Below are 26,357 nucleotides of genomic sequence, written 5' to 3' on the forward strand. Positions count from 1 at the left end.
GCCAGGGTCCCGGCCCAGGCCCGTCGAGCGCGCAGCCCGCTGCAGATGGAGCCGGAGGCGCGGGTGCTGAGGGCTGCGGGGGGCTTCGGCCGGGCCCGGCGCCTGCTGGCCGCCGCCTCGTGGGTGCCCTGCGTGGTGCTGGGGCTGGCGCTGAGCTCCGAGGCGCTGCTGACCGCGCAGCCCGCGCACCACTGCCGGCCGGACCCCGCGCTGCTGCCCCCCGCGCTGCGCGCCCTGCGCGGGCAGGCCCTGCTCGACGCCGCCATCCCGCGCCTGGGACCCACGCGCGTCCAGAGCCCCTGCCTGCTCCTGCGCTACCCCGAGCCCGCGCCCCGCGCCCGCCGCGGCCCTCGCCCTGCGCCCGCGCCCAACGGCACGCGCCCCTGCACTCGCGGCTGGCTCTACGCGCTGCCCGCCGCCGGCCTCCTGCGCAGCCCGGTCACCCAGGTGCGCCCCTTCCCCGCTGCCCGGCGGCCCTCCCCGCCCGCAGCCTGCCGAGGCCCTGGTGTCCCTTCTCCGCCCTCCCTGGCGCCTCTGTCCCGGGCCAGCCGCCCGTCCTCCTGCGCTCCCCGCTTGGGGGCGGCCCCCGGCCCGACGGTGCGGTAGACGCGCGCCCAGCGCGAGGCCTGCGGAGAGGCTGCTCCCAGGGGCCGGGCGGGCGCTGAGTCTGGGCGCGGGGTGGCCTGGGGCGCAGGAGGATTGGAGCTGAAGGCCAGGGGGAGCAGGGCCTGGAATTTGCTTCACGACCACCAGCGTCTTGAGCAGACCGTGGCTTTGGGCTGGCTTCCCAGGGAGAGTCTCTGCTTGGAGAGACTGGCGTGGTCAGCACAGACTGGGAACGGTGGGCTTCCCACCGGTGGGGCGTGGCGCGCGGAGGCTGGGCTGGAGACAGCGTTGCCTGCAGGGGAACCCTGACAGTCTGCCAGAGGAGAGATGGGGAGCGGCGGCACGGACCCCCAGGTCCCGCTTTTCCTTCCCACTCCTGCGGCAGCCTTTACCCCGCGGCCTCCTCCTCCCACCCTGGGAGGACTGGCCCCAGCGTGCAAACTGGTTCTGGGTTGCCACATCTCCGCAAGGGCCTGCCTGGGGCCCTGGAACCCGCCCGGCTTCTCTCTCCACCCCCCCTCCCACCTGCCCTCCCGTCTGGGGCCTGGATCCACAAAACGTCAGGTTTGAAAGTAAAATCGCGGCCATAGCACGTTCCCCAGCAGTAGCTTAAGCTTGGCAAGAAGAGCCAGGAACTGGAAAGGGGGCGGGGGGCGCAGAGCTGAGGTCAAAGGTCAAGGGCCTCACCGGGAAATGCCTCTGAGCACAGCTCTCCAGCGGCTGCTGAGTCCCTCTTGATATGGGCAGGGCGGGACGGGGGCGGGTGCTGCGGCTCATTTCTTAGGCCTGTGTCATGGCCGTGGCCCTTGGCTGGGTGGGGTGGGGGTTGTGTCTACGACGCCACTGAGGCCGTGGGTGTCCCTGCGGTCCCTCGGAATAGGAGGTAGAAACAGGTGGGACAAGATTCGGCTTCGGAGGAGAGCAATCAATGGTGTGCAGAGGTGGGGAGGCCCCTTCTAGAGACAAGCAGAAAACTCTGCAGGGACTGCCGGAGTCCCAAGAGGCTGCTGTGTGACCTGGACCAAGCCACCTTGCCCTCTCATGCCTCAGTTTCCCCTTCTCTTCAGGGAGGGATTGAGCAGGCCGTGTAGGGAGCTTTCTGGCAGCCATTCTGGGACCCCCTGCACCTGTCCCCAGCGAGGAGGCAGGGGTGGGTCCTGAGCTGGCCTCCACGTGGCTGCTGTTCCCCACAGTGGAACCTTGTGTGCAGAGACAGCTGGAAGGTCCCGCTGGAGCAGCTGAGCCACCTCCTGGGCTGGCTGCTGGGCTGTGTCATCCTGGGAGCAGGCTGTGACCGGTGAGGCCCCTTCCCCTTCCCTGCTGCCCAGCAGCCCTCCCCGCCCCTGGCCCACTGCTCTCAGGCTTCAGCTAGACCCGGTGCTGCCAGGATTAAGCGGCCCCTGGGTTACCCTGGCCCCGTCCTAGCACGTCCCCTGCTACCCCCTAGGTTTGGCCGCCGGACAGTTTTTGTGGCCTCCCTGGTGCTGTCCACGGCCCTTGGGGCTGGTGAGGCCCTGGTGACCAGCTTCCCTACCCTACTGGTCCTGCGCCTAGTCCATGGGGGGACGTTGGCAGGGGCCCTGCTCGCCCTGTACCTGGCTCGTGAGTACCATGGGGGCTGCTGTCACTGGGGGAGGGGCAGTGGGTGGCCCGAAGGCCTCTGAGGCTCGGTTGCCAAGAGCCCCGAGCTGTAGGGGTGGGGAGTCCAGCTCGGGCATCCCACTCCCGGGCAGGTCAGCACTAGGTCCCTGCAGACCCCAGTGGGACTGTTCCAGCCCTCCCTGAGGCCTCCACCTCAGCCCGTCTCTATCTGCCCAGGCCTGGAGCTGTGTGACCCCCCGCACCGCCTGGCCTTCTCCATGGGGGCCGGCCTTTTCTCTGTGGCGGGCACCCTGCTGCTGCCTGGCCTGGCTGTGCTTGTGCAGGACTGGCGCCTTCTGCAGGGGCTGGGCGCCCTGATGAGTGGGCTTTTGCTGCTCTTTTGCGGGTAAGTGTGATGGGAGCTGGGCCAGCAGCCCCCGGGGGGGGCTGAGTGTGTCGTTTCCCTCTGCACAGATGTATCCCACACGGGGTAAGCTGTTGGGACAGGGTCACAGAGAACCACAGCCCTGTCCCTCCCCTGAGTCCGGGGAGGAGTGGGGGCCTGGCCTCTGCCTCTCCGTCCTGCAGGAGGTGGAGGGAGCCTTGGGTATCCTCACCAACCCTGCAGGTTCCCAGCCCTGTTCCCCGAGTCTCCCTGTTGGCTGCTGGCCACAGGGCAGGTGGCCCGAGCCAGGAAGATCCTGTGGCACTTTGCAGAAGCCAGTGGTGTGGACCCTGAGGATAGTTCCTTGGAGGAGAACTCCCTGGCTACAGGTCAGGCACCGGGCAGGGAGGAGGGAGGTTCCGGTACTAGAGGAGGGCTTCAGAGAGGCACTGCCTGCTCTTCACTCCCCCTCTGCTCCCACATCTCTGCTGCTACAGAGCTGGCCATGCTGTCTGCAGGGAGCCCCCAGCCCCGGTACCACTCCCCGCTGGGGCTCCTGCACACCCAGGTCACCTGGAGAAACGGGCTTATCTTGAGCTTCAGTTCGTGAGTAGAGGAAGGCCTGGGCTATGCACCTTCCCCGGGGGGTGGGTGTGTGGTCAGCAGAGTCCCGGCTCTGGCTGGGCCCATAGCTTTGTTCTCTCTCCCAGACTGGTTGGTGGGGGCATCAGAGCCAGCTTCCTTCGCAGCCTGGCCCCTCAGGTGCTGACCTTCTACCTGCCCTACTTCCTGGAGGCCGGCCTGGAGGCAGCCGCCTTGCTCTTCCTGCTCCTGACGGCAGATCGCTGGGGACGCCGCCCCGTCCTGCTGCTGGGCACCATGGCCACAGGCCTGGCGTCCCTGCTGCTCCTCGCTGGGGCCCAGTGTGAGCTTGGGGCCCCGCAGGCCATATAGGGGCCGTGGTGTTTGGGCTGAAAGTCTGCCCCATCAGGGGGCCGTGGTGCAGACAGGGGAGCAGCATGGTTTTCCTCTGATCCTTTTGGAAGGCCCAAAGTAAGGAACCAGGAACCTGTCTGAGCCTAAAACACCTAGCCGGGCATGGTGGCTCACGCCTATGATCCCAGCACTCTGGGAGGCCAAGGCTTGTGGATCACCTGAGGTCAAGAGTTCAAGACCAACCTGACCAACATGGAGAAACCCTGTCTCTACTAAAAATACAAAAATTAGCTGGGAGTGGTGGCGGATGCCTGTGATCCCAGCTACGCGGGAGGCTGAACCAGGGAGGCGGATGTTGTAGTGAGCTGAAATCACGCCACTACCCTCCAGCCTGGGCAACGAGTGAAATTCTATCTCAAAAAAAGCTGTCCCCAACCGCAGAATGCAGCACAGGGGTGAGAGGTCAAGAGGCCAGGCTGGGTAGGCTCTGCCCAGAGTTCGGCTGGCCCCAGGCTGGGGTGGGAGGGCCCATCTACTCAGGGCTGGTCACATGGTGTGTGGGGCAGGGTGCCAAATGAGATACAGGCCTTGCTTCCAAAGTATTCAAGATTTTAGGACGGTTCTCGAAATTGCAAAGACAGTAGACAGCGTGCAGTAGCTGAGCACAGGCCCAGGGGGAGGTGGCTGGTGTGGCCGTGGCTCCGGGTTAGGATTCTACCATCCCGAGAATCCAAACCAGGCTGGAATCAGGCAGCAGAGGACAGGGTCCCCTGCCAGGTTCCTCAGAGGGGCTGGAGGTGGAGGCCTGGGAAGTAGGTGCCCAGACAGCAGTGTGGTTCTCTGGGGAGAGGCTCTGCGTGGCCAGGGTGGAAGGCCTGGGAACCCCTGTCCTTTATCCCCAGATCTGCCGGGCTGGACCGTGCTGTCCGTCTCTGTCCTGGGACTCCTGGCCTCCCAGGCTGTGTCTGCACTCAGCAGCCTCTTTGCAGCTGAGGTGTTCCCTACAGTGATTAGGTGAGCTACAGAGTCACCCAGCCGCACAGCAGGGCCCAGGGCCCCTCATGGGGAGGAGGGGCCAGGTGGAAGGAGGGCCGGTCCCCACACCCCGCCCTGCTACAATTCCTCCGTCCAGTGAGCACTCGGGCGAAGCTGCCCTGCTCCTGGGTGGCGGGCGCCCCTGCTCACAGGAGGCTCTGGGCAGACGGCTCAGGAACTGGGAAGGGGAGGGAAGGCCATGCAGGCCTGAGCAGGGTGGCGGGGGACAAGGGGCGGGGCAGAGACGAGGAAGCCTCCAGAGATGGCAGAATTTCCGGGGAACCATCACTTCCAATCTTTGAATGAACGGAGCGCAAAGTGCTGCTCCGGGACAGGAAGGAAGGAGATTTTTCCAACACAAGTTTGAAAGTTATCCTCAGCCAGCAAACCTTAGGCTCTGCTTCGGTCAGCCTTCCTGCCCCTCACTCTGCAGTCACATGCGTGTGTCCCCATGTCTGATGCCCCACAGCTGCCCCACCAGCTGTCCCCAACATACTCCCTCCCACAGAGGGGCCGGGCTGGGCCTGGTGCTAGGGGCCGGGTTCCTGGGCCAGGCGGCCGACCCCCTGGACGCCGTGCACGGCCGGAGGGCCTTCTTCCTCCAACATGTGGTCTTCACCTCCCTCGCCGTCCTTACCCTGCTGTGCGTCCTGCTGCTGCCGGAGAGCCGAAGCCGGGGCCTGCCCCAGTCACTGCAGGACGCCGACCGCCTGCGCCGCTCCCCACTCCTGCGGGGCTGCTCCCGCCAGGACCACCTGCCCCTGCTGTCGCCCTCTGACGCCTGCCGGGCTGGCCACACCCTTGAGTAGCACTAGTCCTGCCTGCTGGCCCCAGGAGCCAGGATGGACCGAGGTCAAGGCCTGCGGCATGGCTGAGTACCCTAGACGTCTGGTCCAGGGGAGACACATACCCCTCAGAAGCCCGTGTCTCAGTGCAGGTGGAGCCGTGGGGACAGCGCGAACTTGTCCCCAGCTGAGCCCTGGGCCCTGGGAGGCCCTGAGTCTCCTCCCTGGTCAAACCCAGCAGGTGAGGAGGATAAAGGCTTCCGTGGAACTAGGCGTCCTCCCTGGTTCTTCCCTCAGTCCACACCTGGGGCCTGGAGGGGCCTCACCTGTGCCCACTCCCCACCTCTGGGCTCCCTAGCGAGGAGCCAGCATATCAGCAGTCGCTCCACAGCCCCTCTCCAGGCAGGGGCAGCCCCCAGCCACCCCCAAGCAGGGTGGGATGGGGGCCTGGCCCTCATTCCCCTCACCGTCAGTGTGGCACTGGGCGCCCACCCCCCACGAGAGACACTAGTACGTTTTTCATTCAGATTTACCCAGGAGGCTGCTGTCTTTCATACGAAGATGAAGTCCACTGGTGGGAGGCGACCCCCATGGGGCTGATGGACAGAAGCTCTTCCCACCCCGGCAGGAAGGAGCCTCTTCCTGGCTGCCCCCTCCACACTTGGATTCTGCCCAAGACTTGGGTCCTCCCCTCCAGGAAGGAGGCTGCCCCAGGCCCTTGAGGTCAGGCCCAGTGACCTCAGGCTGCCTCTGCAGGGGCCATCACTGCCAGGTGGCCTGGGAGTGACGTGTCCAGTTGTGCCCCAGGGTCAGGCTGTCCACCCTCTGTGTCTGGGTGGAGGTGCCCCAGGAGAAAGACTGTCCCTGGCCTGGTGGTCCCATCTGATTCCTGGCTCCGACCCTCACGGGTACCCGTACATGTCTGCCAGCCTGGCGAAGCGGGGCCCCCAGTCCCTGAGGTAGTCGTAGTCCTGATCCTCGTCGCCCTGGCTGGACAGGATGGAGCTCAGCGTCCCCGCCACGGAGCCCTCGCCCTCGTAGTCATAGATGAGGGCTGTGTCATAAGGTGGCACGCTGGGGTCACTGTCTGCAGCCTCCAAGCCCTGCAAAGAGGCCTGGAGAGCTCAGGATGCACGTAGGAGACAGCAGGTGCCCCCCCGCCCCACCGTGGCCACAGCCCAGGGCAAAGTCAGCTCCAGGCGCGGTCTCAGGAAGGGGAAGCTGCCCATGTCCGGGCGAGGTCTGCGGGGAGGCAAAGCGTCCTGAGGGCACAGCAGAGGGCGTGAAGAGGGTGCAATGGGCTGCCCCCTTCCTCAGGATTAGGCCAGTGGCCAGCCCGTCCCCCAGGGCTCTGCCTGCCCCAGCAGGTGAAAGGGGTTGCTCCCATCACCCTGGTCTTGTCCCCGCAGCTCCTGTTCACTCAAGCCAGAACCCAAGCCTCCTGGACACCCCAATCCGCAGGACTGTCTGCCTGCCTTTCTGAGGCTCTGCACCTCTGTCCTCTCAGCTCCTGGGACACACACTCTGCTACCGGGGGTGCACACCTTTGTTGGGGTGCTTTCTCCGAGCCAGGTGCTACAGGTGCAGGCAGGCACAGGGGAGGGGGTTCCCTGCGCACCCCACCCCAGATTTCCCATGTTTGTATCCACCCTGTGGATGGCAGGGAATTGTTAACGCTGCGTCCAGAGGGGGCTCCTGGGGAGGCCTTGATTCTGCTGAGAGCCACCAAAGCCCGGGGGATGCTCCTGGGGCTCCCCCTCCCCCTCCACGGTGGGTATGGAGCAGTGGATGGGTCTGTGGCCACGCCACTCCATCCATGCAAAGACCTGCATCGTGGGTGGAGGCCGATGGCCCAGTTCGGACGGAGGCAGGGCGGCTTCCGCACCCCCACCCGCGCTCCATCTTCCTCTGCGGGTGCCCTTGGACAGCTCGTGCACAGTGCATACACGCTGGTCCTTGCATGTGTGGGCAGGTGTGCAAATGTGCACGTGTGTGTGTGCCTACATGTGTGTACCTTTGTGTGCCTGTGTGTGCTGGGGTGTTCCCAGGAGCACCTACATCACTGATGAAGTCAGCGATGTCCAGGGGGCTGGTGGGCAGAGCTCGGAGTGGCTGGGGGTGCAGGCGGCCCTGTGGGGCATCTCTGCGAAGCGGCGGCGGCCCCAGAGGCAGGCTCAGTGCTGTCGGGTGACGCAGCTGGCTGATGTCGTAGGCATCCTGTGGGCGAGGACGTGGAGCAGAGCCAAGCATCCCGCGGTGGCTCCTGGCCAACTTGCTGTGTGAAGGCCCGCAGCCTGTGTTCCTTAGAGACCCCTCCCACCCACACCTTCCCCCTCACCTGGTCTTCTTCCCCGCCTCCCTGCTCATCGTAGTTGAGGACATTGTCTCGAAGGTCGTCCTGGGGGCTCCCCAGAAGCCCCTTGCCCCGAGACTGCTGCTGGAACCGTGCCCGGAGCGCCACAAGCAGGACTAGCACTGGGGAATGAGGGGGACGCAGGCGGGGGCCAGACACGAAGCGCGACATCAGGGGGAGGGCTGCGAGGGAGGTGGGAGGAGCGGGCGGGGCCGGGTGCTGGGTGGAAGGGGCGGGCTGGGCAAGAGACCGAGGCCCGCAAGCAGGGGGCGGAGCTTTGGAAAGGGGCGTGGCTAGTAAAATGGCTCGGGGTTGGGGAGGGGCGGGGTTGAGGAGAAGAGGGCGTGACTGGTAATGAGGAGTTGGGTCGGAAGGGGTGGCGGAACTTGGGATAAACAAGCCTGGCTGGTAATGGGAGTGACTGGTAATGAGGGGGCGGGGTTAGGGAGGGGGCGGCGGAGCTGGGGAGGAAAGGGGGTGTCTGGTCATGGGGGCGTGGCTGGTAATAAAGCAGCGGAGCCGGGAAAGGGCGTGTCTGGTAATGAAGGGGCGGGGTTAGGGAGGGGCGGTGGCGCTGGGGAGGAAGGGGCGTGTCTGGTAACGAGGGGGCGGGGTTAGGGGGCGGTGGCGCTGGGGAGGAAGGGGCGTGTCTGGTAACGAGGGGGCGGGGTTAGGGAGGAGCCCTGGTAAGCATGGGTTGGCCTGGAGAGGAGGGCCCGAGGGTCCGGGTGGAGGTGGGTGCTCACTCACGCAGCAGCAGGAGGACGCTGGCCAGCACGATGACCAGCGCGCCCAGGCTGACGCCCGCGCCCCCCGCCTGCAGCGCAGCGGCCCCCGGCAGGCAGACGCCATCCTGGCTGCAGCGGCACACGGTCACGTTCAGCGGCTGCTCGCGCTGCTGGGGCGGCTGCCCGGAGTCCCGGAGCAGCAGGCTGAGGCGGTGCAGGCCTTCGGGGACCTGGTGTCGCGGCCGCAGGCGCGCGTGGCTCACTGCGGAGGGCGCCCGTGGTCAGCGAGGGCCTGCCGCGGCCGCCCCCACCTCGCCTGTCCTCACGCCAAGACAGGGTGCGAGTCCCGAGATCCTGGGCCTGGGTACCCCCCATCCATCTGGGCGCGATGAGCAACCTTGCCCCGCGCAAGGATGCAGCCGGGGGGACCCCGCGGCAGGACCACGGCGTTGCGCACCCCTCGCCCTCCTGTCCCGTCCCCGGCCCGAGCGCGGTGAGGGGAGCGCACCGTTGACCTGGCTGAGGCTCCAGTTCCGGCTGAGCTCTGGGAGCCTGGGGCTCAGCTGGAAGTGGAAGGGGGCCCCGTGGGGGGGCAGGTCCTCATCCGTAGCGCCCAGGAGGAGGCCGGGGCCCTGGTGCGGCTCACTGCACAGCCTGCCTAGCAGCGGCAGGGCCAGCACGGGGGCGTGGTCGTTCACCTCCAGGATCTCCACAGACAGCGTGCCGGTGGCGGTGCGGGGCGGGGAGGCTGCAAGCGAAGGGGCCACAGTTCGGCGACCCCACCCCAAGACCCTGGCCTGCCCCACCTGTCGCTCAGAGGGCTGCACCGCTCTGAGCCCCACCCCCCGGGGGATGGGCAGAGCCTCGGACACCAGCAGGGGTCCTCAGCCAGGGCAAGGCCGGATCAGGGAGCCCCAAACTGCTCACCGTCATCCTGGGCCAGGACGATGGCTCTGTACCAGCCACCCTTGAGGAAGGGGGACGCCGGGCTGAGCACCCGCTGGGTCTGGATCCGGCCAGTGGCTGGGTCCACTTGCAGCCAGTCTTCTGGGTCGTAGTCCTTGGAGTAGCTGATGCGGGGGAAGGGAAGAGCGGGATCTGAGCTTACCCCAGGGCCCCACAAGTGTGGTCAGGCATGGGTGCACAAGACACCTTACACACACACGTTGCACACACATACCACATAGTCACACATGCACACACCATATGCACACACAGCATGCACAGCACATGCACACATATACACATGCATATACACGTTCCCACACCTGTGCACACCACCCACACACACACACACACATCTCATGCATATACATGTGCACACAAATGCACACATATATGTACACACAGCCCATGTGAGTATGATGGGAGCTGGGCAGGAAAGGGGGTGTCTGGTCACCTCACCGGCACCTTCTGTGAGGTGAGGAAACTGAGGCTCAGGGAGGGCAGGCGAGCTGTGCAGGGCCCTGAGTCAGTGGTGTGGCAGCCTAGGTAAGCCCCAGTCAGTGCCCTTCCCCAGCATCATGGAGACTCCAGGTGAAATGAGACATGAATGGCCCACCACTTGGGAGCAGGGGCCTCCTGGGATGGACGTGGCTGGCAGGAACAGACTGTGGTGTGCACAGGCTGGAGCCGGGCCTGCCCTAGGGGGTGAGGTCAGTCCAACACATACACGTGGGTGTGCCTGGGACTCGAGACCCTTCAGACCTTCAGGAACCCACACCAACAGGTGGCCCCTACAGCCTCTGACCACCAGCAGGCGCCCCTATACCCTCTGACCACCAGCAGGCGCCCCTACACCCTCTGACCACCAGCAGGCAGCCCCTACACCCTCTGACCACCAGCAGGCGGCCCCTACACCCTCTGACCACCAGCAGTCGGCCCCTACACCCTCTGACCACCAGCAGGCGGCTCCTACACCCTCTGACCACCAGCAGGCGCCCCTACACCCTCTGACCACCAGCAGGCGGCCCCTACACCCTCTGACCCTCAGCAGGCGGCCCCTACACCCTCTGACCCTCAGCAGGCGGCCCCTACACCCTCTGACCCTCAGCAGGCGGCCCCTACACCCTCTGACCCTCAGCAGGCGGCCCCTACACCCTCTGACCCTCAGCAGGCGGCCCCTACACCCTCTGACCCTCAGCAGGCGGCCCCTACACCCTCTGACCCTCAGCAGGCGGCCCCTACACCCTCTGACCCTCAGCAGGCGGCCCCTACACCCTCTGACCCTCAGCAGGCGCCCCTACACCCTCTGACCACCAGCCCACCAGCAGGCGCCCCTACACCCTCTGACCACCAGCCCACCAGCAGGCGCCCCTACACCCTCTGACCACCAGCAGGCGCCCCTACACCCTCTGACCACCAGCAGGGGCCCCTACACCCTCTGACCACCAGCAGGCGCCCCTACACCCTCTGACCACCAGCAGGTGGCCCCTACACCCTCTGACCCTCAGCAGGCGGCCCCTACACCCTCTGACCACCAGCCCACCAGCAGGCGGCCCTACACCCTCTGACCACCAGCAGGCGCCCCTACACCCTCTGACCACCAGCAGGTGGCCCCTACACCCTCTGACCACCAGCAGGCGCCCCTACACCCTCTGACCACCAGCAGGCGGCCCCTACACCCTCTGACCCTCAGCAGGCGGCCCCTACACCCTCTGACCCTCAGCAGGCAGCCCCTACACCCTCTGACCACCAGCAGGCGCCCCTACACCCTCTGACCACCAGCAGGCAGCCCCTACACCCTCCTCTGACCCTCAGGCCCAGGGGCCAGGGGCGCCCGAAGCAGGAATGCAGCTGTCAGCCTCCTCAGCCTTGCCCAGGGCCTCGGGAGCCCCACCTCAGCCTCTGCAGCTGCTCTGTGTCAGGGTCCCGGGCAGAGAAGGTGGCCACCAGAGTGCCTGGGGGTGCCCCCTCTGCTAGGCTGGTCCGAAGTGGGTTCTCCTGGAACACGGGGGCCTCGTTGGTGTCCTGCACATGCACGCGGACCCTGGCCTGGCCCCACTCGGCCCTGGGGGCAGCCGCCTGCAGCGGGGCCTCATTCTCTACTGACACTTTGAGCTCGTAGCGTTCACAGCTCTCGTAGTCCAGGGCCTGAGGGAAGGAAGCACAGCCTGTCACCCGCTCAGATCAAGTGTAGGCACCCAAGGGTGGTGCCCGGGGAAGCTGCTCCTTGGGTCTGTCCAGAGCGCCTGTACCTTCCTTCTGCCCCTTTAAGCTTGAAAAACAGAAATGATGCAGGACAGGAAGGCACAGAGCATATGATGAAAACGCCTGTTGTGCCGGGAGCAGCCCAGGGTTCGAGCGCACGCTCTGCAGGTGTCTGTCAGGGCCGAGAGGTGGGCGGCGTTGCCAGCCCTTGCAGTCACTCGATTTTAAATAAAGGAGTTAGCCCTGCGTAATGTGGGTCAGCTTTTTCCACTCAGGGGAAGGCTTTGAAAGCAAAGCTGCATTTTCTCTGGAAACAGCTGTTTTGACTCTGGCCTGTGGTGGACCTGCCCAGCCAGACCCCAGCGTCGCATGAACCAGTTTCTTGCAGTAAGCCTCTTACTGTCAGTATCTGAACGCCTCCGTATCTGCATCTGTGCACGCGTCTGTGTGGACGCAGTTCCCGTGGGCCCTGCTCGTATCTGCATCTGTGCACGCGTCTGTGTGGACGCAGCTCCCGTGGGCCCTGCTCGTATCTGCACCCATGCACGCGTCTGTGCGGACGCAGCTCCCGTGGGCCCTGCTTGTATCTGCACCCATGCACGCGTCTGTGCGGACGCAGCTCCCGTGGGCCCTGCTCGTATCTGCACCCATGCACGCGTCTGTGCGGACGCAGCTCCCGTGGGCCCTGCTTGTATCTGCACCCATGCACGCGTCTGTGCGGACGCAGCTCCCGTGGGCCCTGCTCGTATCTGCACCCATGCACGCGTCTGTGTGGACGCAGCTCCCGTGGGCCCTGCTCGTATCTGCATCTGTGCACGCGTCTGTGCGGACACAGCTCCTGTGGGCCCTGCTCGTATCTGCATCTGTGCACGCGTCTGTGCGGACGCAGCTCCTGTGCGCCCTGCTCGTATCTGCATCTGTGCACGCGTCTGTGCGGAGGCAGCTCCTGTGGGCTCTGCTTCTCTGGTAGAACCAGGACTGACACAGGTGTCTGGCTGTGTTTTTGGACACGGATTCCACACAAAAGGAGGAAGGCTGGGCAAACACAAGGTACAGGGTGTTCCCCGCCTCTGGCCCTCAAGCCCCCTGGGCAGCACGGCCTGAGCCCTTCAACCCTGGGACCCAGTCCTCAGGCTGGGGGCTCCATGCCCTCCTCCACTGTCTCTGACCTAAGGATGAACACAAGGTTCCAGCCAGTCAGGGGAGGTGACCCTACTGGGAAGGGGCTTGGACCCCAGTGGGGGCCATCTGTGTGTGCCAGTCGGGCGCTGCTCACCTTCACAATGGACAGCACACCCTCGTTGGTCTTAGGGTCTGTGCGGATGGTGAATTGCCCATCGGGGTCGCCTTCCAGGATGGTGAACCTGGCCACCCAGTTGGGGGAGCCTGGCAGGTCCCTGTCCTCCACCTCCAGCCGCCCTACGTCCACTCCGCTGACGGCTTCTGTGGCCTCCATGAAGAACTGGGGGGATCCCAGCCCCAGTTACCAGCAGGGTAGAGGGGACAGCATGTGTGGGGCCCTCAGCCCACCCTCCCCCCAACTTTCCCCCACCCTCCCCCCTGCCTCCAGTGGGAACCCCTCCCTTTGCTTCTGCCTGTCGAAGCTGCTCCCCACCCACTGGGTGTCCTCAGGATTGCCTGTTTTGTGAGTCACTGCCTCCCAGGGACCCCCATTGTCCTCCTCTGTGGGCTCAGCTTCATGCCAGGCACCCATACGTGCCACCTTCGCCTGGAGGGCAGGGCTGGCTGCTCCCTTCCCATATAGCAAGGGAAGGAGGAAGCTGCCTTCCTGACACTAAAGGGTCCCAGAGGGTCCCACGAGGCTGCTTCTCTCCCAGCTCTGACTCCATTCACAGGCTGCCACGCGCCACCCTAGGCCCTTCCAGCTCGGGCTTCCAGCCATCCACGAAGAGCCCCTTCTTCCAAGCACACCATCCTCCTCCTGCCCCTCGTGAAGCCCCCAGCCTTCTGCAGGAGCCCGAGAAGGGAAGGCAGCCCCAAGCAGCGGCTACTTTCAAGGGACGGACAGCAGCACCACCTCATCCCTGGTGAACTCAGGGGCATTGTCATTGATGTCATCGAGGGTGATGATGGCCGAGGCAGTGGCTGTGAGGCCGTCTCCAGACATGTCGGCCACCTGCAGGGTTAGATTGTACACCGCGACCACCTGGGGACGCGGGGCGTGGGGTCAGAAGATGAGGGCCCAGGCGGGGCCCATAGGGACTGGTTGGGGGCGGGAGCCAGGCCGCCTGGCCAGCTCAATTCCTACAGGAGCACTCAGTGGGTGCTAAGAACCCAAGTGGCCCTGAGAATCCTGCCCCGATCCCAAGAGCATGGGGCCGTGATGCTGCCCCAGTCTATGAAGATGGCTAAGCGTTTACAGAGCACCTGCTGTGCCCCGGGTAAGCGTTTACAGAGCGCCTGCTGTGCCCCGGGTAAGCGTTTACAGAGCGCCTGCCGTGGGCCGGGTAAGCGTTTACAGAGCGCCTGCCGTGGGCCGGGTAAGCGTTTACAGAGCGCCTGCTGTGCCCCGGGTAAGCGTTTACAGAGCGCCTGCTGTGCCCCGGGTAAGCGTTTACAGAGCGCCTCCCGGTAAGCGTTTACAGAGCGCCTGCTGTGCCCCAGGTAAGCGTTTACAGAGCGCCTGCTGTGCCCCAGGTAAGCGTTTACAGAGCGCCTGCTGTGCCCTGGGTAAGCGTTTACAGAGCGCCTGCTGTGGGCCGGGTAAGCGTTTACAGAGCGCCTGCTGTGGGCCGGGTAAGCGTTTACAGAGCGCCTGCTGTGCCCCGGGTAAGCGTTTACAGAGCGCCTGCTGTGGGCCGGGTAAGCGTTTACAGAGCGCCTGCTGTGGGCTGGGTAAGCGTTGACCGAGCACCTACTGTGTGCTGGGTACCTAGTGCACCAGTGATCTTGGCTTCCTGCCCTGGGGAACCGTGGTTGGTGGCAGGGACAGAAATGGACAGAGACTACAAACACAGTGTAACCAGGAGGGCTTCCCAGAGGGGCTGACTCAAGGGGTGGTCTTCAGGGAGCACAGAAGCTCGGCAGCGAGGGGCAGCGGAGGCCCTGACGGAGGGAGCTAGTCACTTCCTAGCGGGGCGCCGTTGCCATGAGACTGAGAGGGGAGGGGCCGCTTGGGGAGGCCCTGGCCTGTGTAAGGCCCCTCACACCCTACTTGGACCAGACCTCTCCTGCCTGGGCCAGTGCAATTCCTGTCTCTGTCCATCAGTGGGTCCACCCCATGCCGTCTCCTCAAGAACCAGGACCACTGTGAGCTCTGCAGCGAAGGGGTGCTCCCCTCTGATGGCAGGGACGGGAGAGTCTGGGGTGGGCAGGCTGGGGGCACAGGGACCCACGGAGACGGGCCGCCCTGCCGTGCGGGCGTGCAGCTGCTGGGGCGCCTCACCTCGCGGTCCAGCCCCACTTGCACCGTGCGGATCTCCCCTGTGAGCTCGTCGATACTGAAGAGCTCAGGGCTGGCCTGCTGCAGGATGGAGAACCGTAGCGCTGCGTTGTCCGTCTCGGGGTCGTCGGCATCTGTGGCCTCCGCCCTGGTCACGTAGGTGCCTGGGAAGCACAGGGAGGCATGAGGACCAACGTCCACAGGGCGGGTGGGCTGGGGGCATTGTGAGGGGCACGTGGGCACCTCATGTGCACAGGCTCCCCCGCCCAGCACAGCTCGACCCCAGATGGGGCCGTCAGTCCATGCTGCTGTTTGCATCACTGAGGCGGCCAGCGTGCGGCAACTCCCAAGTCCAGATGCTTCCCGCCACCCTGAAGCCTGCCATGCTGTGCCCAGGGCACCTATTTGGCCGAGCCACTTGGCCGGCCTGTGCTGTTATGGGGTCGAAGCGCACGAGCACTGGATGCGACCCTGGGTCAGGTGCTGGCTCCGTGCCTGCCTGGTGCAGAGGCTAAGGGTGCTGGGTCACACCGGGAAAGCTAGTGGGGGGTCTCCAGGAGCTGCTGGTGTCCAGGGTGACAGGACGCACGGGCAGGCTGAGCAGAGGACGCACGTCGCGTTTTGTAGGCCAGAGCCCCAGCCCCACCTGCTGCGGGAAGTGGCGCTCGGGAAGGTGCTGAGAGGAAGCCACATGTGGCGGGGCCAGCGTCCTGCGTCACCTTCCCCCTTTCCCTCTCCTGAGACTTAGGCCTGACCCCTCGGGCAGCTCAGGTGGACTGAGCCCCAAGGTGGGGTGGGAAGGACGGGCTTCAGGCCACCCTGGAGGGAAGCTCCTGCTGACTGTGACCGCCCCCACAGGACAGCTGTGGCTGGGACCCGCTGTAACCTGGGGCAGAACGAGGCGCAGAGGCCACTGCCACAGACACGGGAAGGAAGCTGAGGCGGGACGCAAGCCCTGAGGCCTGAGCCAAGCCTGGGAGCCCCAGACATGAAGGGGCCTGTGCCCTTCTGCCAGGCCTTTCCCACAGGCCCCCAGGGAGGTGGGACCGAGTCCCTGTGGCTGGCTGAGGCATGCAGGTCAGCCTGGGTTTGGGGTGGAGCACACCCAGAGATGCTTGTGGGTGCTCTGGACCCCATGTGAGTACAGGGAGAGGATGGGGTGTGCCTGGCTCCAGATGCCCCCTCGGCAGGAGGGAGAAGTCATTTGCTTTTAGGGGAGAAGCAGGACCCCTGAAAAAGCCCCACTCCAGGCTCAGATTTTTGGGTTTGAAATTTATCTTGAAATGGGAAGTGGTGTGGGTTGACCTGTGGAAACAGACCTGCCTTGGAGACCTGTTTGCTAATTTTTAGACTCTCTGAGGGGCCTCCGGAATTCTTGCTTAAGGGAAATCCTGTACTTCTGGCTTCGCAGAGCTCTTCCCTGCAGCCCGTCCCGGCTGGGGCTGGGCTCCTGCCTCACCTGGGGCTGCGCCCTCCAGCACTCGGCCAGTGAATGCCTCCTGCAGGAAGGCTGGGCGGTTGTCGTTCTGATCCACAACTACGATCTCCAGGTCCGTGGGGTCCTCCAGGGTGGATCCTCCCAGGTCCAGGGCAAACGCTCTTAGCTGTTCAAACAGAGAGCGAGGGCTGGCTCTGCTGCCCCCGAATTTCTGTGGCTCCCATTAGGCCCATGTGAAACAGCACGTTCAGACTTTGTCTCCAGCTGCAAACACCAACTTCAACAGGTGAGAAACAGCACAGGGTGGGGCATCTGCCACAGTGGCTGAGGACGTCCCTGGATGGGGGCCACCCTCCCTTAGCAGACAGGGCAGGTGCCAATTTTCCTGCTTGCTTTGGCTGCCAGGAAGCTCACACCCACTTTATGTGTGACTAAAGTGAGGCTTTCAGAGGGTTCCTAATCTCTCTTCCCTTTCTCTCTATGGTCTTGGTTCCTCCTGAAGTTTTGTTTGTTTGTTTTTGAGACAGAGTTTTGCTCTTGTTGCCCAAGCTGGAGTGCAGCGGCACAATCTTGGCTCACTGCAGCCTCAGCCTTCTGGGTTCAAGCAAGTCTCCTGACTCAGTCTCCTGAGTAGCTGGGATTACAGGCGTGCGCCACCACGCCAGCTAATTTTTGTATTTTTAGTAGAAACGGGGTTTCACCATGTTGGCCAGGCTGGTCTCAAACTCCTGACCTCAGGTCATCCGCCCGCCTCAGCCTCCCAAAGTGCTGGGATTACAGGTGTGAGCCACCGCGCCCGGCCCTATTCTTTTTTTTGAGACAAGGTCTTGCTCTGCCGCGTAGGCTGGAGTGCGGTGCCGCCGTCCTGCGGGATCTTCCCACCTCAGCCTTCCAAGTAGCTGGGGCCACAGGTTTGCAACAACACCCCTGGCTAATTTATTTCACCATTTGACGTTCTTTAGGGACAAGGCCTCACTTTGCTGCCCAGCCTGGTCGCGAACTACTGGCTTCAAGCAATCCTCCTGCCTCGGCCTCCCAAAGTGCTGGGATTCCAGGTGTGAGCCCCTTCGCCCGGCTCTCACTACCCCTTCTCTCAGACCTCGGAACCCCAGCCTCCAAAGGGCATCAGCGGTTTCTTCCCTGACTAATCCCACGCACAAGAACAGTGGCTGCCGCTGGGGTAGCACAATTCTGGGGCTGGGCTCGGTGGCTCACACCTGTCATCCCAGCACTTTGGGAGGCCGACATGGGAAACCCTATCTCTACTAAACATACAAAAATTAACTGGGCGTGGTGGCACACACCCGTGATCCCAGCGACTCAGGAGGCTGAGGCAGGAGAATCGCTTGAACCGGGGAGGTAGAGATTGCAGTGAGCTGAGATCATGCCACTACACTCCAGCCTGGGCAACAGAGCGAATCTCCGGCTCAAAAAAACCCAGTAACGCTATTTTGAGATTCTTCGTGGCACTCCTGCGCTGCAGCAAGCTCCTCCCGGCAGAACCGAGCCGCTCCTCCCCGGGGCCTGTCTGCCCTCCTGTTTAACGGGAGCGTGACCCCAAACACCCGCCTCCTCGGGCTGCCGGGCCTGGCTCCCAGACCCCTGTACCTGCCCCTCGTTTAAGGGTGTCTGGATCTTGCAGGGGAAGCGGTCTGGCCTGAAGGCCTGGGTCTGGTGGGGGGAGGATCACAGCTCCCGCCAGGCCTGTTTGAGGGGCGCAGGCCGGACTGCGCAGACCCGCACCCGGAAGCGGTCGGTCTTCTCGCGGTCCAGCATGGCGTTGAGGAACACCTTCCCGGTGAACTTGTCGATGGAGAAGACGCCCCGGGGCTCCTCGTCCACGCCGGGCCCCTGGATGCTGTAAATGACGCTGCCCAGCTGCTGCTTGTCCGACTTGATCTGCGGGGCAGGAGACCCGGCTGGAGAGAGCCACTCCGGGGGCGCGGTGGCCTCTGCCCTCTCCGCAGCCCCTCAGGCCCCTCCCCGGCTGGGAGCAGGGCGGCTCTACAGCTCCCAGGACTGGAGGAGGGGCCTGGCGCCCAGTGCTGGGCTGGGGCCGGCTCAGCCTGTGGCCTCAAGGGTGCCCCGTCCTGCAGCCTCCTTTCAGGCTCAGCCCCTGGTGTCCTCAGGGCCCTGGTCCCTGGGCCGATTCCGGGTGTGTGTAGCTGAGGCTCCGGCAATGAGGTCCACCTTTACCTCCATCTACTCAGTGCCAGTGGATACGGGACACAGATCACGCCCGAGCGTGCAGCCCAGTGAGGACAGTGTCCGCCCGAGGCACATGTGGGGTGGGAGCAGCTCTGGATTCTGATGTGGCCCGGGGCGACGGGGAGGATTTGAACCCAGGTCGGAAGCCCGGAGCCCTGGCAAGGCCCTGAAATGTGGCCCCACTGGCTCGGCTGTAACAGCAGTGGGGGCTCCCCCAGCTCCCAGGAGACCCACAGGGAACCAGCCCACCCCTCCCTTCCCTCCCCACTCCACCCACTCACCTGCACCAGTGGGTAGGGGAGACGCTTGTGGTTCTCGGACACACTGATCGGAGGGATGACCCAGGCCCTCCGCACGCGGCTGGGGGCGGGCACCCGGCGCCAGGGGTACAGGGTGCTGGGCTTCCTCCATCCAGGAGCCCCCAAAGACACGCAGAGGCTCTGTAACAGACAGACGAGTCGCATAGCATGATCTCCAGGAGCCCTGGGTGGCAGGAGCAGCTGGGAGCTGGGGCTTGCGGGGAGGCCGTGGCTGGGTGCTCACTGGCTCGTGGGGCTTCCACACTGAGCTGGGGCCTTGGTGGCCACACCCCAAGTACTGGCCCTCAAAGCCCCATACAGCTGCCCCAGTCTCCTCCTGGGCCCACTCAGCAGCCTGCTGTCTGCAGCCCCTGGTGAGTTCCGGTCTCTGGCTGGGAGAGACCCCTGAGATTCACTTGGCGGGGGCACAGCCTCGCCCCAGATGCCAGGGTAGCCGAGTACACAGCAGGCCCCGGGGTCACTGGCGGTCCTGACTCCAAATGACCCCAGGAAGCTGGTGGCAGTGCCCAGGGTGCGGGATGCTGGCGGTGGAGGGTCCGTCCCAGGGAGCCGCGGGGTGGTGCCTGTCCCCCTCCACCTCTCCAGGCTGCTTTGTGGGAACAAAAGCCCAGGGTGCCAGAGCTGCAGTCCATCAAGAGCAGCTGGAAACGTATCCCCAATTCCTACAGCAGCCCCCAGTTGTGTGGCTGACCCAGCCTGCAGCTGGTCTGACAGTTCCCATCAGGTCCGGCGGTGACCAGCAGTGGCTGCTGGGTTCCTGAGGCTGGCTGGGGGGGCCACGGCTGCCTCAGAGGGGCTGGGCGGGGTGGGGCTTGCTGTGGCTACACAGCCAAGAGGACACGGCGGGGGCCGGAGGGCCAGCCCCACCCCTGCCTCACCGCTCTTCTCCCAGGACGGGGAAACTCAGTGCAGTCTGCACCCCATACTTCAGCTCCTGGGACCCCGGCGTGCCCATCTCCTCCTCTGCCACACCCAGGGCTGGGGTGCACTGTTGGTAATGCACCCAGGAAGCCCCAGAGGTAGGGGATGGGGCCTGGGCAGAGAGTGGGGCTGCAGAGGGAGACCCAGCGCATCTGCACCTACCCCAGGGCCAGGGACCCTCGGGCCGGTAAAGGCCTCAAAGTGGAGGCAGCTGCCGTCCCTAACTTCTCCCGAGGTCCGCTGACTGTCAGCAGCGTTTGTGACCACAGGTGGCCCCACCCCACCGCTGAGCTTGGGAAACTGAGGCCTAGAGAAGGGACCCAAGTCAAAGAGCCGGGTGTGGAGGGGCACTGGCCGCAAGCCCAGAAGCGCCCTGAATGTTCTGGTGTTAGAAATGCGGTTGCCACACCCAGCTCCTAGCCTGGCTCCTAGCCCAGGCTCCTAGCCCAGGCCCGCGGCCACCCTCCCAGGGGGCCTGGTCCCGCCTTGGTCAGAGGGAAGCTTAGACAGGGATGGCAGGTCCTGCCTGGTGCTGGAATCACTGGGATCCCCAGGACACCTGTGCTTGGGACCACCCGAGCCTGGGGAGTCAGTGTTTCTGGGTGGGCTGCATGGCTCTTCCTGAAAGACCCCTGACCCCAAAGCACAGCCTGGTAGAAGCTGCTGCAGCTGACGGGACGGGAACACAGCTTTGCGCTGACCCCACCCGGCTAGCCACAGACATGGGGGTCACTGTCAAGCTCTCAGGACAGGGAGGATCCCCAGGCCGATGCCCGGTGCAGCTCGTGGGGGCACAGAGTCTGCCTGGACGCAGCGAGTGCGGCAGGGGCCAGGGTTGGGAGAGAGGTGGGGGAGGAGGAGGTGGGGGAGGAGGAGGGGGAAGTGGGGGAGGAGGAGGGGGAGGAGGAGGTGGGGGAGGAGGAGGGGGAAGTGGGGGAGGAGGAGGGGGAGGAGGAGGTGGGGGAGGAGGAGGGGGGGAAGTGGGGGAGGAGGAGGGGGAGGAGGAGGGGGAGGGGAGGAGGAGGTGGGGGAGGAGGAGGTGGGGGAGGAGGGGGAGGAGGGGAAGGAAGAGGGGGAGGAGGAGGTGGGGGAGGAAGAGGTGGGGGAGGAGGAGGTGGGGGAGGAGGAGGTGGGGGAGGAGGAGGTGGGGAGGAGGAGGGGGAGGAGGAGGTGGGGGAGGAGGAGGTGGGGAGGAGGAGGAGGAGGGGGAGGAGGGGAAGGAAGAGGGGGAGGAGGAGGTGGGGGAGGAGGAGGAGGGGGAGGAGGAGGTGGGGGAGGAGGAGGGGGAGGAGGAGGTGGGGGAGGAGGAGGGGGAGGAGGAGGTGGGGGAGGAGGAGGTGGGGAGGAGGAGGAGGAGGGGGAGGAGGGGAAGGAAGAGGGGGAGGAGGAGGTGGGGGAGGAGGAGGAGGTGGGGGGGAGGAAGTGGAGGGGGGAGGAGGTGTGGGGGGAGGTTGGGGAGGGGAACACAGCTGCCCCTCTCCGTCCTCTGTGCTGCGGGCCTGGTTAGGAGCCATCTGTGCCCCCCGTCCAGGGGTCTCCAGGCTCCCAGCCCTTCTCTTGGGCGGCCTCTCCTAGCTGTGGGCATGGCCAGGACGCCTGTTAGGCTGAACCCCATGAGGCTGCGCCTCTGCTGGACCCGCAGCATCCAAGCCCCACAGGCCACACGGGGCGCTGAGCCCTTGAAATGTGCCAGGCAAAAGTGAGAAGCTGCGTTCCCCTTTCCCCTCACTGTGCTTAAGGCCCACGTGGACAGTACCCAGCCCCACAGGCCCAGCGCTCACGGCCTCAGTCAGCCTTGGCAAGGGTGCCCGGGGCCCCGGGGCCGTCCCCTGACCTTCCCAGTCCTCCACCGCAGGGCTGTGCGTCGAGGGCGTGGCGTCTGCATCGTCCCAGCGATGGGGGCTACAGAGGAAGATGCTGAGCTGGGGTGGGTAGGGTGGGAAGCTTCCAGGGTCCTGTGGCCAGCGTTGTGGTGGGGGTAGCAGCGACTCCCCAAGAAACAGACCCTAACGCAGAGGCTGGGCAGCTGCCTGCATCTCCTGGGTGGGGAGGGACACAGAGACCCCCTGCCCTCGTGCCGCGCTCTCCGGGGCACCCCACCCAGGGCAAGCCCTCAGGCTGCTGGGGTGCCATTAGGGGCAGGGTGGAGCATGTGAGGTGCTGGGGGTCCCGGGCAGACGATGGGGCGTCTGGGGGCAGGGCAGGCCCGAACACCACCCACCACGAACAAACTCCTCAGCTCTCCTTTCAGACAGGGCACCCATCTCATCATCGTCTTCACAGCAGGCCCTGAGCTCCTTCCTCCAGACAGCAGGTGGGCTGGGGTCTAGGGAGGCTCACAGGACGTCCTATCCAGCGCCAGGCCCTGTGCCTACCACGCCAACACCTAAAACAGCTCCCTACCTCGGGCAGGGGAGGGAGCGCCGACTGCGCCCTGGTCAGCGGGATTCTGCGTGGGAGGGACTCAGGCGAGGCCTCACCCAGCTCCCCTCTGGAAGGGGCACCCGCTCCAGGCAGGCCAGGGCGCCATGAAAGGGAGCACTGGGAACCGGGGGCTCAGAGCTGGGCAAGCCGGGCCGCCCTTCCTGCTGCGGAACCACAGACCTCAAGGGCTGCTCTGGCCACCTAGTGCCGCTGGCTCCGAGGCTGCCCGCTGTCCTCAGCCCCGCACCGATGCCTCACCCTCCCGTGCCGCCTGCTCCCACTGGCTTCAGCAAGACCTCAGTCCCTGCAGGGGCCGGGACGTGGGGGCAGGCGGACTTGGAGGAGGTGGCGGCTGGGGGCTGGTAGGTCTGGGCGGGCAGGGGCCAGAAGGAGACGTGGGCATGGCCAGGAGGCCTGTTAGGCTGAATCCCGAGGCTCGGCCTCCGTCCTGCACCGCCGGCCGCTCACCCCCTGTGGACGTGCAAGCTCCAGGCTGTCCACCTGCCCACCCTGAGATGGGGCACTGGGCCTCTCACTCTGGCCGTGCCCTGTCCCCAGGGCTGGTCCAGCACGCAGAGGTCCCCACAGGTGGTGGCAGCAGTATCCAAACCACGGCCAGCTGGACCTGACCCCTCCCCTATGGCCTCCTGGGAGCTCAGAGAGGAGCATACGCTTCTGCAGGAAGCGGGGCGAGGACAGGGTGGCGGCTCCCCTGCCTCCCAGGTGGAGACCCTGCCGGAGAAGCTCTCTGCCAGCTGACAGATGGCGGCCCTGGCCTCGGAGCCTGCCAGTGCCCACAGAACACAAGCCACTTCCAGGGCAGGGCAGCTCCTGCCAAGTGGAAACCTGCCTGCCCAGCGTGGGGCCTGCGTCAGCCTTGGTGGGCACAGGGTCCATTTCCGCCCCGGCTGGGCCTGGGAGCCACCTTCCCCTCCACGTCCCCTCAGTCCTTGGGAGCCTGTGGTGGTCCCTCACCTTCCGGCTATGGACAGTGAGGTTCTGGGAGCCTGAGCCGTTTACCCAAAGCCACGCAGGCAGAGCCAGGAGCCACGCGGGGCCCGAGACCCAAGCCAGGCTCTGAACCGCACGCTCTGAAGGAAATCCAGCCACAGAGCCACGCCTGCCTTGGGCTAGGCCTGGCCATGGGGGGGGGAGACCCCAGGCCCTGGGACCCCCACATGGCTGAGGGGGAGGGGGCTGCCCCCACCCGTGCAGACGTTTCCACCCTCTACCCGCCCGGCTGCCGCCAAACCTGGGCCGGCTGTTCCCCCACCCTCCAGTCACGCTGGGCCGGGTGCAGCGAAGGCAGGGCCTGGGAGTCCTGGGCCCAGGCCTGTCCACAGCCGAGTTCACCAGGTCACAGAGGCCGAAAAGCCTTGGCAGGGTGGCGTTGCCCAAATCACAGGCCGTGTGGGTGTGGGTGGGCAGGCAGGCCGCAGCCCGCTTCCGGCCCTTGGGGGCGTTCTCCAAGCTGGCTCTTTGTCCTCCAGCCTCACCCCCGTTCCAGAAGACGTGGCCAGTGGAGGGAGGGCCTGTGAGCTGCCTTGGGGAGATCGGGACATCAGGTGCCCGGGACAAAGGCACCTCAACACAGCCAGCCCACAGCCCCACACCTGGGCTAGGGGACGTGAGCGCCCGGGGGGTGGGTTTTGTGGACGCCCGTCCACTCCTCTCTGCCCCCGCAGTGGGTCCCGAGTGACATCCCCGAGCTCATCCCTGCCCCTGCCCTTAGCCAAGAACCTGGAGGGAACCATCTGGAAGCCCTAGACACACCTGGGGCCACAGCCTGGAGTGGGGCTCCGGGGACTTAACGCCTCTCTTGGGGTCCGCTCCAAGCCCGACACCCAACCCCGAGGGGCTGCTGCCGGACAGAGCTTCCCACACACTGACTGCTTGCTGCAGTTTACAAAGACCACTTAGAGGTGGGAATGGGGAGCTCTGGGGCCCTCACACTCCTGCTCCCCATTTTTATGGAAGGTGCTGCTTGATTCTAGGGACACGCTTGGTGGGCCGGTAGGTGGGGGGGGTTGCCTGGGAAGGGAGTGTGAGTGAAGGGCCCTCAGACCTCACCCCTCCCCGAGGCTGGAATCTGGGGCGCCCCGTTCCTGGATGGCCAGGCATGCCAGGAATGGCCCCAGCTGTCGGCCTGGCCCAGAGTGGCTGGAGCATCTCCCCTGGGCCCCACCCTCTCTAGCTGCTGCAGGCTTCAGAGAAGGGATGTGGAGAAAGAGGCGCGGAGGCAGCTGTTCCCTCCAAACCGCAGTGTCTGGGGCTGTCCTGCCACTTCGGGGAGAACAGTAGCCTGGGAGCCGCCTCCCATCTTGGCCTCGGTCACAGTCACCCGAGCTAAAAGCCTCCATCTGGCCCCCGGTGCTGCAGATGCTCTGTCTCCCAGAGTCCAAGGGGCTCCCAAAACCCAGCAAGGTTCGGGGGTTCTGAGTGACCAGTGCTGCCCCAGCCCTCAGCCACCTCCCAGCTGGGGTGGGGTCCCAGGTGCAGAAACGGCGACTAGCAATAGTGTGGGTGCAGGGGGGCTGACAGGGGCCAGGAGGCGGCACAGGACCCAGAGGCCGCCCTGGACCGGAGGTGGCACCGGAGCGCACATGGTCCTGAAGGTGGGGGAGGGGCGGGCAGGGTCCTGACACAGATATTTTGCCTCACAGTGGAGTGAATTCGAGCCTCGGCTCCAGTCCCCCCCAGCAGGCCCCCCCTCCACCAACTCCCTCAGCCTCCAGCTGTCAGGGGAGGGGGCTATTGTCCCCCAGCCCTGAGGGAGAAAAGAAGGGACAGCGAGAGGGGAGGCCTCTGGGGAGTGAGAGGTCCAGTTTTCCCCCCGCCCGTCACAGAGCCCCCCGGGGCCTGTTGAAAGGCAAACACCCCCAAATCCAAAAGGAGGAGGTCTCGAGGGATGTTTTCACAGCTGCTGGCCTCTCCCCAGCACGCCCCAGGTTGGGATGCCAGGGAAGAAACGCTGTCCCTGGAACAGGTGGGGAAGGGCCCTGGAGGTGTGGGGCCCCCAAGCTGCTCTCCCCGGCAGAGGGCTGAGGGGTGCAGGGCCTGGGGGTGAGCATGCGTGCTGAGCCACTGTCTCCAGAGGGGGAGTGGGGGGCCAAAAGTTGGGGGATGGCAGGAGCCGTGGTGCCCTTGGGGGCAGCTGCTGGAGGGTCTGGCTGGCCAGGCGCCTGGTCGGCTGCCAGGGGCTGAAATTGGAGCCAGCTGGAACCGCAAGGACTGTGGGAATGAGCGGACTCACGAAGCCCCTTCAGTGAGGGCTGGGAAAGGGCTCCCCTCACTCACTGTGTCCAGCGCTCCCTGACCACCCCAGGACCACAAGAGCAATGAATGCCGTGAGCACCGCTAACCCCTTTATGTCCATTCTCTCTTAAATTGGCAAGAGGGAGGCTGCCCTCTTGTACCCAGTGATGTCCCGACCACAGCTGGCCCTGCCCCGGCCCGGCCACATCCTCTACGTCCTGGTCCGCCTAGGGTGTGAGGAGACGTGGCTCTGGCTAGGGAGTGCCATGGGGGGTGTGGGGGCCGACGCCTGGGCTTCCTTCCACGCTGGCTTGCTCCCATGTTGGAGAGACCGTGGTGTCAGGGGACCAGAGAAGATTTTGAGGGGCAGAGTCCAGCAGCCTCCGGGGCCGGGCCCCCAGACCTGATCAGCCCAGGCAGCTGCCAAGGGTCCAGGAGAAGCCCAGGCCCAGAGCCGCAGGGCTGCCGCATGCCACGGTGAGGCCCCTGTGCGGCAGGACCTGGCTTGGGCTGGGCGCTCCCAACCAAGAAGCAGCCCCGAGTGTGAGTTCCTGGAGGGCAGGGCCTGCAGCCACCCCTGCTGGCCAGGAACTTGGGGTGGGTGGTGGGACATCACCCCAGACTGGCCAGGGTCATGGACCCACCGCAGGGAGTCCCTATGGAAACCCGGCCCCAGCCCCGCAGAGTGGGGCGCTCCTGCCGCTCCCCCGTCTCTCTGCTCCACTCAAGACTGGCAACCCCCCAGACCCTGGCAGGGGTCCCTCCAAAGAGAGGGCACGGTCTGCTGGGTGGTCCCCGCCTGACCCCAGCGGTCCCGGGCTTATCCCAC

The 26,357-nt window shown here is 65.4% G+C and overlaps 2 protein-coding genes across 2 annotated transcripts; one reads left to right on the plus strand and one right to left on the minus strand.

Annotated features, from left to right (window-relative positions):
• The first annotated feature begins 31 nt into the window (after positions 1-31).
• SLC22A31 (solute carrier family 22 member 31) lies at positions 32-5,596 on the plus strand. Its single transcript, XM_064369933.1, has 9 exons — positions 32-447; positions 1,800-1,903; positions 2,054-2,208; positions 2,425-2,593; positions 2,816-2,961; positions 3,070-3,178; positions 3,283-3,497; positions 4,411-4,522; positions 5,133-5,596. Exons 1-9 carry the CDS (start codon positions 46-48, stop codon positions 5,350-5,352), a joined length of 1,632 nt encoding a protein of 543 aa, XP_064226003.1. The 5' UTR covers positions 32-45; the 3' UTR covers positions 5,353-5,596.
• CDH15 (cadherin 15) lies at positions 5,325-19,072 on the minus strand. Its single transcript, XM_064369941.1, is given in 13 exon segments — positions 5,325-6,431; positions 7,387-7,545; positions 7,667-7,803; positions 8,432-8,671; positions 8,918-9,157; positions 9,337-9,479; positions 11,249-11,502; positions 12,836-13,021; positions 13,598-13,726; positions 14,966-15,126; positions 16,422-16,566; positions 18,144-18,299; positions 18,890-19,072. Coding segments are annotated over 13 exon segments (2,427 nt in total). The 3' UTR covers positions 5,325-6,137.
• Positions 19,073-26,357: the final 7,285 nt, after the last annotated feature.

Source organism: Aotus nancymaae, unplaced genomic scaffold, assembly GCF_030222135.1.
Source record: "Aotus nancymaae isolate 86718 unplaced genomic scaffold, 86718_ANA_hifiasm-v0.15.2.pri h1tg000095l, whole genome shotgun sequence".
Classification (NCBI taxonomy): domain Eukaryota; kingdom Metazoa; phylum Chordata; class Mammalia; order Primates; family Aotidae; genus Aotus; species Aotus nancymaae.

Excerpts from the sequence above, each read along its gene's own strand:
- SLC22A31 (XM_064369933.1), top strand. The coding sequence starts at position 46 with ATGGAGCCGGAGGCGCGGGTGCTGAGGGCTGCGGGGGGCTTCGGCCGG. Across the intron at positions 2,209-2,424 it reads GCTCGCCCTGTACCTGGCTC|GCCTGGAGCTGTGTGACCCC; the intron begins GTGAGTACCATG and ends CTATCTGCCCAG. Across the intron at positions 2,594-2,815 it reads CTTTTGCTGCTCTTTTGCGG|GTTCCCAGCCCTGTTCCCCG; the intron begins GTAAGTGTGATG and ends CCAACCCTGCAG.